Raw genomic sequence first — 13945 nt, 5'->3', positions numbered from 1 at the left:
ATGGCTGCTTTTGCACTACAACATCAGAGTAGAGTCGTTGTGACAGAGACTGTGGTATGACCCACAATGCAGAGAATATTTACTATCTGTCCCTTTACAGAAAAAAATTGCTGGCCCATGGTGTAGATCATTTCTCCCCCTTCTTTTTCAATTTCTTTCAGCTACTCAGTTAGCGGTCTCCAAACTGGTTTTGCCTTATCAACGGTGAATACTCACAGGAGCTCCGTGTAGATCCATTCGTGCACTCTCTTTCCTGGAGAACTTGAACAGGGCAGATACAGTGTCAGCAGGTGTTATAAGAGAACGCACTTAATTGGAAAAGGAGTTTCTGTCGCTTGCCCTCACCTGTGGGACCCTGGAGACCCCTGGCAAAGTGGAATCTGAGCCTAAGGGCGTGATTGCTGGGGGGCTCACAAGGTGCCCCGAGGTGCTGTCAGGTCTTCAGGAAGCATCTTAATCCAAAATCAGCTCTTAGTCCTCACATCTCCCAACCTAGAGCCTTCGGCGTCCTTCAAGCTCGCAGGCTCACTATCATTTGCATGTACTTTCTGTCTTGGCAGTGGAGCCACTTTTCTTGCTCCTTGTCTCCCTTTCTCCCCTTGAGCTTTTCCAGACTGCATTGCAGCCTTCATAGCTGAAGATGAAAGTGCCTGTTAAAAAGGAGGTGGCAGCATGGAAATCCTTCCTATGGCAAGATGGGTATTGCATTTTTCCTGCCTGATTTTTCATATTTTCTGCCATTTTTTTCCTTTTGGTTTGAATGCTCCATGAATATTAAAAGTGCTTTTGTTTTTATCATTTCACCTTCTGTGGCCACAGGGGATGGCTGTCATCTGCTTTTCTGCCTGCCCCTTGGGTTGGGCCTGCTCCATCTTCTCTCACCTTTGCCTTGGTTCTCTCTGCCTCTGCACCATTTTTCTTCTCTCCTACATTATGCATTTCTTAGCTGATAGTTCCTACTTGGTAACATCCACTGTGTGGCTCCCCACACATCCTACGGTGACCGACAATGCCTATGACTCATCAGTATAAAACCTTGTCCTTTTCCCTGAAAAGAATCACAGAAACAATTGATATCCATAATCATGAGAACAAATTTCCTTTGAAATATGAAGCTCAGGTATTTTGAGTTGCTCAGGGAGAGGGACAAGATGTCATTCATGCTACTGGCTAATGTGTAGTATGTAGTAAGTGCTCAAAACCTAACTAGTTGAGTGCCTTTGTTTCTACTTGAATTTTGTGATTTTTTCCTTGAAGAGACCCCATGTAGGGAATCCTCTACCCCAGAGTGTCTTTTCCTTAAATGCCTTACAGGTCCTCCCATTTACGAGACAGAAACATGATTGATTTCCTTATTCTCCTGCAAATTATTGCTTGTTCTTAGACATGAGGAATGAGTCAGATTTCCTTTCGGCAGGGTCAGAAGTAGATTTGTGCATTTCCCTTTTCGCCCTCACCCTCTTATCTCGGCTTCCAGATAAGTCTGCATGTTTTAGCCAAAGCTTTGCATTCAAGAAGAAGGACTCAGTTTTCTTCCCTCAGGTGTGAAAGGGGTCTGGACCACACCATCCCCCACTATGTCAGCACGTACTTGCCACTGCTCCTCGTCCTTGTGGCCAACCCCATCCTGTTCCAAAAGACAGTGACGGCAGGTAAATAATAGGGAAGTTCTCCGGGTACATGGACTCTGGGTAGGACCCCATGTCTGGGGCTCAGATAATGGCATGTCATCCTTCTGGAATTATCCAGGACAGTGGATCCCATTCATCATCCTCCAGAGGCATAAGCAGAATACAGTTGGATAAAGTAAACAGGTTTAAGAAATGAAAATGAGCAAGCCTGTTTAGTCATGGACCACACACATTGTTTGTCAACGTTTGTTATCTCAAGGCCAGGACAAGTTGGCCTTTCATTTCTGTGCAGGGCTCATGCTGAGTCTGCCCTTGGCACGCCTTAGAGGCTCCCAGGAATGGCGTTAGGAAACTGTGGAGGTGAGGTAGGAGCAGAAGGGGAGAGAAGGGGTGGGGGGAAGGGATGCAGCAAAGACTGAGGAGTCTGGAGCCTGGTCACTCCCATGATGCTCTTGGCTTGTGTCTTTTCTCAGATGGGCAGGAAACAGGAAATGAGCCAGATGCAATGGGAAGAACTGGATAAGAGGAGTATCGTGAGTCAGTAGAATGTTAGGGAAAGACCTCTGGGCTGGGACTGGGGATTTCCATTCCAGCCCCTACCACCTCTTCAAGGAAGGGTGACCTGGAGCAAGTGTCCAGCTTCCTCGGGCTGCTGTGGATCCCTCAAGGGCAGAATGGGCATAAGGAAGTTTGCCTTCACAGAAAGGTTGTTTGAGGATCAGCTGTTGATTTTAGAATTTTAAAACATTGTTTAAAGTACTCTACCACTAGGAGCAGGAAATTATTGCGGCTCTTTGGACCAGTCTTTTTATATCTACATTTAAATATGGTGCATTAAACAGAGGAATTTTTTTTTACAAAATTAAGTAAAAAGTAGTGATTTAAGTATATCAAACCAATGAAAATGACTCATAGAAAAAAGGACTGAAAAGAAATACAGTAAAACGTTAACATTGGTTGTCTCTGGGTGGAGGGACCATGGGTCATTAATTCTTCTGTAAAGTTTTATACTTTCTAACTTGTCTATAAGGAGAAACTTAAAATAGTTAAGTATTTTAAAATAACAGGTGTGTATTATTTTTATAATAGAGAAAATAAACCTTTAAAACTATAGTCCCTGAACTAGTAAAATCCAAATAAAACTGGAAGTTTAGTTCAGATCACTGTTAATTTCTTATTTGTGACAAACGTTCTGTGGTTGTGTAAATTGTTAACATTGGGGGAAGCTGGGCAAAGAGTATAAGGTATACAGAAGCTTTCTGAGCTACCTTTGCAATTTTTAAGTCTATCAAACATTGCTTCAAAGTAAAAATTTTAAAAATATATATTCCTTAGAGTCTAGGAGGACTCCAAATTGGAAGTTGTGAGGCATGGAGGTCAGTAGCTTGCTTTTCCTCATTCTCTCTGGTTTTGATTATGGGTTCACATCTGCTCTGATTCTGCTCTCTGTACTCAGTAAACAGAAATAATGAACACTGTGTGTGGTTCCCTTCTGTTCCTCCCAGTGGCCTCTTTACTAAAAGGACGCCAAGTCCTTTACACGGAGAACGAGCGATGGATGGGAGCTGTGATCAAGATCCGATTTTTCAAAATAATGCTGGTTTTAATTATTTGGTAACCTTTCTTCTATATTTTTTTTTTATTATTATTGCTTGTGGTAAGGGATATGCAAATGGTTTGCCGTTTTGCTTTTCCAAGTGTGACCTGGAAGTTCCAAAGAGAAGAGTCTTTGGAGAGGAAATCTTTGAAACAGTGGTAGGTGCCCTTTGAGGAAATACATGGAGGACAGGGGAGCAAGTCCAGAGTGTATGAATTTCTGGAAGAATATCCAAAGGTGCTCAAATTATATATAACGCTCTTAGAACAAGAACTCCCGGATTTAGTTTTGAAATGTCCCCACCATATGCATCCAGTGTTTCATCCCATTGCTGGGATTAATGGAAATGAAGCAGTTGATCATACTTTCTAAATCCACCCATGTGCCTCAATCGTGACACCAGATTTTCTGTATCTCACAGAGGAGCAAGCGCACATCTTCCGTGTAAAGACTCATACCTCAGTCACGAAGGGAAGAGAACAGGCTGAGCAATTTTGCTCTTCAGTTTTCCTCATCGCTGGTGTCCTACCCAAAAGGACAGGTGGATGCTTTGAAAGTAGACCTGTAGCCAGTGCAAAACAGGTGGAAATTAGAACACCCTGCACTGCAGCAAATCAACACTTTGCAGGACAGGGCAAGCCTTTATGGTCTTAATAACTAATCTGATATTAGGAGATTTGTTTGAACACCCTCCTAGGAGAGACTTACATTATCTCTCACTAAAAATACACTCAGCTCATCATATCAAACTTCACTGACCCCCAAGAGTAACATTTTAAAGTTCCAGCATAAAATGTCAAAATAAGATTTGTTTTGGTCTACATCGAAACTTCGGGTTACTCCTCAAACAAAGAATGAATTCTGGGTTATTTGACATGGTGCTAGAACTTTATACCCTGAAGTGGCACTGAGTGTTACCATTGGAAGGATTTGCTGATCTCTGCTTTAGACTGCGAGGAGTTATATTTCTTAAATTAAATTCTTGGTGTGCTGGTTCCTTGTGGTTTCTTACTGCTGAAGTGGTCTTCCCTCCACCAGGAATTAGGAATTTTAGGCATTGGTAGAAATCGTTCCCTGACCTCAGCATTTAAAAGTGAATTTTGTTGCATGTTCTCTTTACCCATGGGCCATTTTCTTTCTAACAGTTGGTTGTCAAATATCAACAATGAAAGCCTTTTATTCTATCTTGAAATGCAACCAGATATCAATGGAGGCTCTTTGAAAGGTGTGAGAAGTGCAGCCAAGACCACGTGGTTTATTACGGTAGGTAGATTTAAAATTTTCAGCTTGGAAAAAAAAAACACGCAGAAGTATGATGTATTGTCATTTAAATATATAGTGAGTTGAATAGTTTCCTGGGCTACCTATATCTGGCCTTTGTGTGCTAAGCTACCAGGTTTCATTCATTATTGGGATCATTATTAAATGGATACAACTCTGGTAAATTAATTTGGCACAGTGCATTAAAATTGTCAGGCAATTATCTTGAAGGAGTATTTCAGACCACGAAGAAGCCATAGGGATGAAGAAATTTCTAGTAGCATTATCCATATTTATAAAGCATTACAGGAAACCCAAATTTGAAAAAAAAAGGGGGGGGGATGGTTAAGTAAATTATATTCTTTCATCCTGGTGGAATGTTACCCCGATTTTTTAAATGACTCTTATGAAATTTCTGATATTAAGTGGACAATGTAGGATATGAAATTATACCAGTTACAACTACATAAACACATATGTCTATAAAAATATTGGCTGGAAATACAAGAAATGATAATAGGGTGGAAGCGCCATGGGTAGACTTCTCCCCCGGTGTTTTGATTATATTACATTTATAATAAGAAAGGCATGCATGAGCTGAAGTCTCCATTGGCGGAGAGGTCCAGTCTGTGCTACACAGAATTAATGCTTACGTTGCTTCCGAGTTGGGAAAGATCTGATTCACAAGAACCTTAAAATGAGGACAGCACTAGCCTCCTCAGTCCCTGTGCTTTGGTTTGAAGCTAACAAACCAAACACATGAAGATAACCAAGGGAACCACACAAATGGAGGGATGTTTCCCAGACTCACTTTTGCCTGAACAACATTTGTTAAATCAAATTCTGAGTTGACAGTGCAAGGTAGAAAGCTACAGGAGAGCAAAGCACCTTAGGCAGAGGCGAGAATGTGCTTGGTTCCATTGCCTGGGTCACATGGATCACCTCCCCCCACCTTCTTCCCCCTCCCTGCCCCTCCCACTTTCTCCGTTTTCTTTTTTCTTTTTTTTAAAGATGACCAGTAAGGGGATCTCAACCCTTGGCATGGTGTTGTCAGCACCACGCTCAGCCAGTCAGCTAACCGGCCATCCCTATATGGGATCCGCACCCATGGCCTTGGTGTTATCAGCACAGCACTCTCCAGAGTGAGCCACAGGCCGGCCCTGCCCCTTTCTCCTTTTCTCTGCTTCCTCTCCCCCTTTTTCTCCCCTCCCTCCTCTCTTCCCTCCCCTCCACTCTTCCCCTCCACTTTTTTTTTTTCCTGGCAGCTGGCCAGTACAGGGATCAAACCCTGGACCTTTATGTTATCAGCACCATGCTCTAACCAATGGACCAACCAGCCAGCTCCTCCACCCCTATTTTCAGGCACGCTTTGAGGTACAGCACCTACTAGGGCCAATCTTTACCTTGCGCCAAACCAACTAACTAAGAGGTCACTCCTCAGTGAGGGCCGCCCAGTAGGCATCCTGGGCAGAGTTTAGCACTTTGAGGACAGAATGCTCTAATTCCCGCTGTACTGCGCTGAGTGCCATGTGTCTTCTTGCCTCCCTCTCTCCCAGGGGATACTGAATCCAGCCCAAGGATTCCTCTTATCTCTGGCCTTCTATGGCTGGACAGGATGCAGCCTGGATTTTCAGGCTCCCCGGAAGGAGATCCAGTGGGAATCTATGACAACCTCTGTCGCTGAGGGAACTTACCCGTCCCCAGTGGGCTCCTGTGTGCCCCGTGAAAACACCACTTCCAGGATGGCACGTGTCAGTGGACACACTTCTGACAAAGCCCTGAGCATGCTGTCTGAAGGTAAAGCCCTGCTGTAGGCCTGGGAAGGTAGGCTGGGGAGCTCTGGGGCTTGGAAATCCTTTATCAAACAAGATGAAACTGGAGGATATCCATGATGTCTACAGCCAACTTCAGGGCACAAACGGAAATTTACAATAGCTGACATTGACTCTACTCTTACATTTCATCATCCACCTCTCCTTTTAATATTTTAATGGTGCCTTTCATTTAGTTACTAAGCACTGTAGCCTTGTATTGATTATAACTGGTCCTCTTGGGCTGGATGGCATTTTTGAATATGTGATAATTTGTCACTTTAAATCCCTTACTAACATTGGCTATGAGGCAATGCATATGATGACATGACCTCTTTAGATTACAGGTGCAGTTTCATTTGTCCAGCTCATTTAAGTTCATTTAACATGAAAGGCAATCAGCCGGTGCTGGCTCTCCTAATCTACTCTTTCCATGTGGGGACTAGCGCTGTGGTCTTCCCATCGTGCTCTGTGGAACCCTAACGTGGTGCTTCAGGCATCTAATAAGTGATTCAAATACCATTCCAAAATTCATGTGAAAATCTGTGATCAGAATTATGCATGCTCAAATGTGTTGGCTACCAAACAGTAACCCATCAACTCATTACCTTGACACCAGTTAGCTCATTTGTATGTGGAGCTCAGAATAATGTTCTCCTACCCTCTTTAAGTGAAGACTGTCCTGAGATGGCAAGCTGGACTGCTTAAAAGCCATTACATTTTCAGCTCCTAAGCCATTTAAAACTAGATTTTCTTGATATGGTGCAATCAAATCAAACCACTGAAAAAGTTAGATGTTCAAGTTGATAGAAGATCATAATGTTTGCCTCAGTTTTTGGTTTCAGAATTTTGTGTTGAGTAAAATGTCCTTCGAGTTCTAATTGATAACAACATTAATTAAATTCAAATTGCAACTTATGAAATAAATTTTTGCTAATATTCTCCTCATCTCTCTTTGTCTTAAGGTTTCTAGTAAGGTTTTGCTTTAGCAAGAAACTACCTTTTGGAGAGGAAAAAAGTTTGAAAATCACCACTTTGACATTTGTGGATTCTTAATGATTTTAACGTACGAGGAAATTGATCTTTTAAGAGGAAGCATTTGGTAGCTATAATTATATAGTAGCCTACTGGATGTCTAAGAAGGAGGGAGAAAGAACTGAGAGAATTAGATTTTTAAAAACATTCAGGGACATAAATGCTGCTTTGCTTATTCTCAGTTGGTCATTGGGACTGGATTGAAATGGAACTTAGTTCTCTGTCAACTCCTTAACCACCTACTGTTTCTTCCTTCAGAGCAGGGTTTCTCAACTTTGGCACTATTAGAACTTAGCACCAGGTCATTCTTTGTCTTGAGGATTGTCCCATGCGGTGTAGAATGTTTAGCAGCTTCTTGGCTTCTGTTGCTTTGCCCCCCATGGATTTGTCACCTCTCTTCCCCTGTGTGATGGAGCCACAAAGGATTACTCAAAGCCCATCTCTTCTGAGCAGTGAGAAGCCCCGAAGTGGTTTATTCCCAGAACCCTCAAGAGAGAAGCATTCCTTTCATTTGGGAAATTAACCATGAATTGGGGTTCCCTTCTTGTATTTATTCTCCAGCCCAGGAAGTTACAGCAAGAGACATAGGTGGGGTTATAGTGTGACAATATAGGCTGGTAACTTTCAGTAAAAAGAAGTCAGATGACATTCCATTAGACAATTAAGTGATCCACCAACAAAAGCTTGATCTTAGCAAATGTTCTCTTTTTACAGCTGCTTCCCAGTAACTTTACATATCAATCAGTCACTTGTCTGTCTTTGAGCCAGCAACCTTGCTATGTTACAACTCTTTATCTTACAACAGAGACTCAATAGCCTGGGGAAAATTTCCCGATTTTTGTAAGGTCAATATTTGAAACTACAAGGCTTTGGAAAACCAGGCCCTGTGAAGTACATTTGTTTATGCATACTTCACAGGCCTCTACCCACTAGATGCAGTTTCCAAAACTGTTTCTAGACAATGACAAATGTCCCTTGGGGAGGCACAGTGGCCCCAGTACAGACCAAATCATGTCTCAGAATGATTAGCCTTTTCAGAGGCTTGGATCCAAAACTTTGCTTTCCCCAACATGTTATCTGCGCTGGTAATGGAAAGAAAGTGAGCCAAAATGCCGGGTACCGACCAAGCTTTAGCAAAGGAAAAGAATCTGCCAGGCTGAACTCAAAATGGAGAGCAGCAACCAGAGTCAGGGTGGGAGGGCTTACATAGGTTGTAAGGAAGGCTGATGTAACCAGGGAGGGGTTTGGTGCTGGTGTGGAGGGGTTTGGTGCTGGTTTCTATTTCTCTGAAACCACAAGGTTTCTTGTAAGGGAAAAGCTGGTGGCCATTTTGTGCTGAGTGTGTGAAAAATGGCACTAGTCACGTCCAGGATGGTGCCAGTCACATCCAAGATCCACCATTCTTGCCTTTTAAGTATAGAGAGAAGGGAAAAGGGGTGAAGGTCTCATTCTTCTGAAGCTGCTTCCTGCTGGAGATGTGCAAAGATAGGAAATAAATAAAACAATTAGGTGGTGGAGTATTGGTTTCATGGAGGGAGGCTGTATTCTGGTGAAGGGTCAACAGTTCTCAGGGGCTGATATCCTCCTCCCAGGAACAATTCGGCGACCTTTTGGTTGGTGAATGCCTGCATATGTTCCTGTAAGAAATTAGAGAAACACCGAAAGAGCCAGGGACCAAGAAGGAAGGTAAGTCCCATCATGGTCAGGGGTCTGACGTGTTTTGTCCTGAAGTCCTCCCCCATTGCTATAGCCTCAGTGAGTGGTTTAGGTGAAGCGGAAATGTTTTGTTGGGTGAGCACTGGACTCCAGCAGAATCCCCTTTGGAAAGAGCTATCCAGTAGTTTTTAACCCCATAAGCACATGATTGGCTATTGTCTGGTCATAGCATGTTGTGGGAACGTATGTCAGGGATGTGAACGTGTCCTGTAGGGTTCCCCTGAAGATTCTGGGTGGCTGACCCAGAAGGTTGGAAAGTGTCCTTCCACCCACCAAGACCTTGGTTATACATTGTGAACAGGGTGTGGCACATGTCTCTGTTAGGAAAAGAAGCAAGAGGAAGAGAAAAGGCAAGCGTTCAGGGGCTGAGACGTTGAGAGGGTGCATAGTAGGAAAAAGGAGTAGAGGGTAACCTTGTTGGGGCTGTAATCACAGAAGGCACCCTGCCAGGCTAACTCAGTTACCCACTCAAGAGCTTCTTCAACACTGGAGGTGGTGGGTCAGAACCAGTCTTGGAGCAGCTCCTGTGTGAAAGACATGAAGTGAGCCAGCAAGAGTGAAAGGACAATTACCAGGGGAAAGATCATCCTTCTTCTGGGATTGGGGGAAGAGTGGAGGTCCTGGAGATTTTCAATTTTGTGGGTCCTAAAGTGGATGAAGTGTAAGGAGATGTTGGGTTGGGGTTGAGCAGAGGGCCCCCTCTGGCTTGGTGTTAACAGATTCTTTGGGTAAAGTCTCAGGTGCTAGTTTTACCAAGGATAAGTGATACCAAGGGGCCTTTCCTAGTACTTTTACTGCCATGGGGGTGGTGAGAAGTGCTGTACAAGGCCCTTCCCAACGTGGTGAGAGAGACTTTGGGATTCGGGTTTGAATATACACTTGCTGTCCCAGGCTCAGTTTAAAGTCTGAGGGGGTGGTGGGGAAAGGATGAGGTAATAGAAGGTTGGCCTGTTCCTGAAGAAGATCCCTAATGAGTAGGGAGATACTGGCCTAAAGGCAATGAGCTGGAAGGGAGAGGTGTGAGGGTGAAGGGTCTGCCATACATAAGTTTGAAGGGCTGAGGCCAGTGGGTTTGGGGAGGTCAACTTGCAAGCGAGTGAGTACTAAAGGGAGAAGTTGAGTCTAAAGGAGGTGAAGTTCCATGGACAGCTTGGTGAGGTGTGTTTTTATGACGTGATTGGCTTTTTCTACTTTGCCTGATGACCAAGGCCAATATGGTATATGTAAGTCCCATTTGATATGTAAGGCCTGTACTGTGAGTTGTGTAATCTGGGAAATGAATGCTGGGCCATTATCAGACAGGAGGCTGCTGGGCAAGCCAAAATGAGGGATGATTCCTGAGGTGAGAGCATGCATTACTGCTGTAGCATCTTCTGAAGTGCAGGGAAAAGCCTCAACCCAACCTGAAAAGGTATCTACTAAGGTTAGAAGATAGTATGTCCTTTTGTGAGGAGGTATGTGAGTAAAGTGAATTTGTCAATCCTGGCCAGGAGTGTATCCTCTGGCCTGGTGGGTGGGGAAAGGACCGAACTTGGAGGCCACCTTGATTGGAGCAACGAGTACACAAAGGACAATTTTGAGTGATCTGTTTAAGTAACCTGGCCATGTGGGGAGAGTCATTTAAGGGCTGAAGAAGGTGTAGTAGGGATTCATAGCCTATATGAACTGAATTATGGAAATCTAAAAGGATTTGCTCAGTTTGTGTGGTAGGGAGGACATAGTGACCAGAGACAGTATACCAGTTGTCCTTCCTTTGTGCCCCCAACTGTGGGAGGTGTTGTATTTCTTGGGGTTTGTATTGGGATAAGGGCATAGGGACCATGAGAAGGACTGAGCAGGAGAGGAAGAGTGGGGGCCTGGTGACTGAGCAGCCTGTTCTGCAGTTAGATCTGCCAGTTTGTTTATCTGGGCTATGGGGTCATTGGACGTTTGGTGTCCTCTGCAGTGTATATCCCAACCTCATTTGGGAGTTGTGCAGCCTCAAGAAGTATCTTGATAAGATGTCCGTTTTTTATGGGCCCTTCATGATTGGTCATGTATCCTCTCTCCTTCCATATGGCCGCACAGGAGTGTAGGATGAGGTGAGCACACTCAAAATCAGTGTATATATTGACTCGTTTGTTACTTGCCAGAGTGAGAGTGCTGGTGAGGGCAATGAGCTCTGCCTGTCGGGAATTGGTGTTAGGGGGAGAGGGGGCAGCCTCAATAGTTTGTGTTAGATTTACTATGGCATAACCCACCCAGGGAGTGGGGGTGGAGGTGACACTGCATTCTATGAACAATGTATGTTAGGGCTGTGTAATGGGATGCGGGGAGGTGTGTGGAAAGGTATTGAGAAAGTGTCTAAAGCCTCCATGCAATTATGTTCCAAGGGTCATGAGTGTTTTGGGATGAGAGTGGCTGGATTTAAGGAAGGGCAAGGTTTAAAGGAGAACTGGGAATTTTCAATGAAGGTAAGGTGGATAAGTTGTAGGCGGGAAGGGGAGAGAGTCAACATGTTCTCATGGCTGAGATGGTCTTCAAGATGATGGGGGGAACAAATGACTGTTTGTTGTCCAAAAGTTAGTTTAGAGCTTTCTTGTGCTAAAAGGGCAGCTGCCACCAAGGCCCATAAAGAGGGAGCCCATCCTCGAGCTGTGGTGTCCAATTGTTTGGAAAGGTATGCAACAGGGGAGGAGATATCTCCTGCCTCTTGTCCTAAAACCCGGACCACCAATCCTTGGGTTTCAGTGATGTATAGGATAAAAGGATGAGATAGGTTTGGGAGGGATAGAGCTGGGGCTACAAGGAGAGTGGCTTTTAATCACTGAAAGGGAGAATGAATGGGCTTTGTGGGATCTAAGGGAATGGCAGGATACCCTTTGGCTGCCTCATAAAGTGGTTTTGCTAGCACACCAGAGTTAGGAATCCATGGGCAAAGATACCCTGCAAGCCCCAAGAAAGAAAGGATTTCACCTTTTGTGGTAGGAGTGGGAATTCAGAAATTAAACTCTTGCAATCCATCACTATTTCTCTGGTGTTAGGGTGAGGTGGACTCCAAAATAGGTGACTGAAGGAGAAGAAATTTGGGACTTGCTGGGGGACACTCAATATCCCCAAGAGGCCATGAAATTAAGGAGAGCAACAGTGTGGGCCTGTGAATCCTCATAGGAGTGGCTACAAAGGAGGAGGTCATCCACGTATTGTATTAAAGTGGTAGAGGTTGGAGGAAGTTCAGATAAGTCCTGAGCTAAGGCCTGGCTGAAGAAGTGGAGGCTACCCCGAAACCCCTGAGGCAGTACTGTCCAGGTGAGTTGTTGGGAACCATGTGTATCAGGGTCAGTCCAAGTGAAGGTGAACAGGTTTTGATAGGAAGGGTGTAAGGGGATAGAAAAAAAGGCATCTTTGAGGTCAAGTACAGAGAAGAAATGTGGTGTTGTTGGGATTTATGGATAGAAGAGTATAGGGGTTAGAAACAATTGGGGTTATGGGTAAAATGGCCACATTAAAGGCCCTGAGGTCTTGAACTAAATGGTATGAACCATTAGGCTTTATAACCAGAAGGGTGGGTAATATAAAAGCCGAGTGGGTAGGCCGTAAGAGATGAGAAGAAAGGAGTTTGTGTATGAGGGGTTTTAAGCCTATTAGGTGTTTGTTAGTGATGGGGTATTCTGGGACATTAGGGAACAAAGAAGCGTTCAGCAATTTAACCAGTATAGGGGAATGGTGCATTGCAATGGAGGAAGAAGAACTGTCCCATATTACAGGATTAACCTTGTCCGAGTTGAAGGGAAGGTTGGAAGCCTCAGGTACCAGGTCTGGGGCAGCCTGTAACAGGAGTATTGTAGCTGGAGTTAAAGTGTTTAGGGTAAGAGTAGCTTTGAATTTGGAAAGGATGTCCTGTCCCAGTAAGAGGGTTGGGCATTGAGGCATTATTAAAAATGTATGTGTGAATCGGGTGGATGTAGGTTGCAGGAAAGGTGTTGAGTGATCCACGGGTGTTATTCTGATCCCATGACCCCTACTATTGTGATAGAGGATGGGTTGTTTGTCCTGCATATTCAGGAAGGGTAGAGTAAGTGGCCCCTGTATGGATGACAAAAGAGATTGGCTTACCTGCTACGAGGCAAGTTACCCTGGGCTCAAATGTGTAATCTCCTTCGGGGCCTCAGGCCCTGCACATCTCAGTCCTCCTCCTGGGCAAATCCAAGCAGTTCTGGTCAGGATGGCCATGAAGCCAAAGGGTTAGTTGGGGACTGGGCCATTCCCTCTCTCATGAGAGAAATGGTCAACCCCCCAGTGGCCTGGCTCTTTGCAGTGCAGATAGGGCCTGGGAGGGGGCCTGGTGTTAGGATATGGCAGTACTCAGTGGCCCAGTTGACTGCATTTGAAGCAGTTCCCAGGTGATGTTCCCATAGAGGCCACCAGCTTTGGAGTGTGTGATCTCTGGATAGCATTAGCCAGGAGCTAATATTTGGCCTGATCTCTTTTGTATCAATCCTTCCTCTCCTCCTCCTCTCTATTGTTAAAAACCTTGAAAGCTGCATTGAGGAGGTCTCGTTGGGTAATAAAATGAGAGTGTAAGAGGGCCATGCCTGAAAGGGAGTTTGGGTCTATGCATGTGTATTTATGTAAAGCCTCAGGGAGGTGGGTTAGGAACTAGCCGGGATTTTTGGTGGATCGCTGTGTGATTTCTCTAAGCATATCATAAATGACTGACTTGTGTGTAGACTTTTGGAGGCCATAAATCATGTATGTGATCATATTATCCCAGAGATCCCAGTCACCATGGCTGGCCCAGTAGTCTCAATTTGGGTCCATGTGAGGGACGGCAGTGGTTCCCACCGGCTGCCTATTATTTTGGGCATGTACCTCGCCTGCCTGTTGGTGGGCCATTATCCAGACCTGCTCCCTAT

At 44.6% G+C, this 13945-nt stretch overlaps 1 protein-coding gene across 1 annotated transcript in view; it reads left to right on the top strand.

The window, feature by feature from the left end:
- Window positions 1-13945, top strand: part of LOC134367165 (G-protein coupled receptor 143-like) — a 350752-nt gene that overhangs the window by 324041 nt on the left and 12766 nt on the right. The window contains exons 6-8 of the mRNA XM_063083815.1: window positions 3137-3245; window positions 4374-4491; window positions 6045-6285. Of these exons, the coding sequence (XP_062939885.1) occupies window positions 3137-3245; window positions 4374-4491; window positions 6045-6285 (468 nt within the window). The remainder of the gene's footprint in view (window positions 1-3136; window positions 3246-4373; window positions 4492-6044; window positions 6286-13945) is intronic.

Source organism: Cynocephalus volans, chromosome X (assembly GCF_027409185.1).
Source record: "Cynocephalus volans isolate mCynVol1 chromosome X, mCynVol1.pri, whole genome shotgun sequence".
In the NCBI taxonomy this organism is placed as follows: Eukaryota; Metazoa; Chordata; class Mammalia; order Dermoptera; family Cynocephalidae; genus Cynocephalus; species Cynocephalus volans.
The sequence above is the reverse complement of the archived record's forward strand: the minus strand, read 5'-3'. Positions and strand labels throughout refer to the sequence as shown.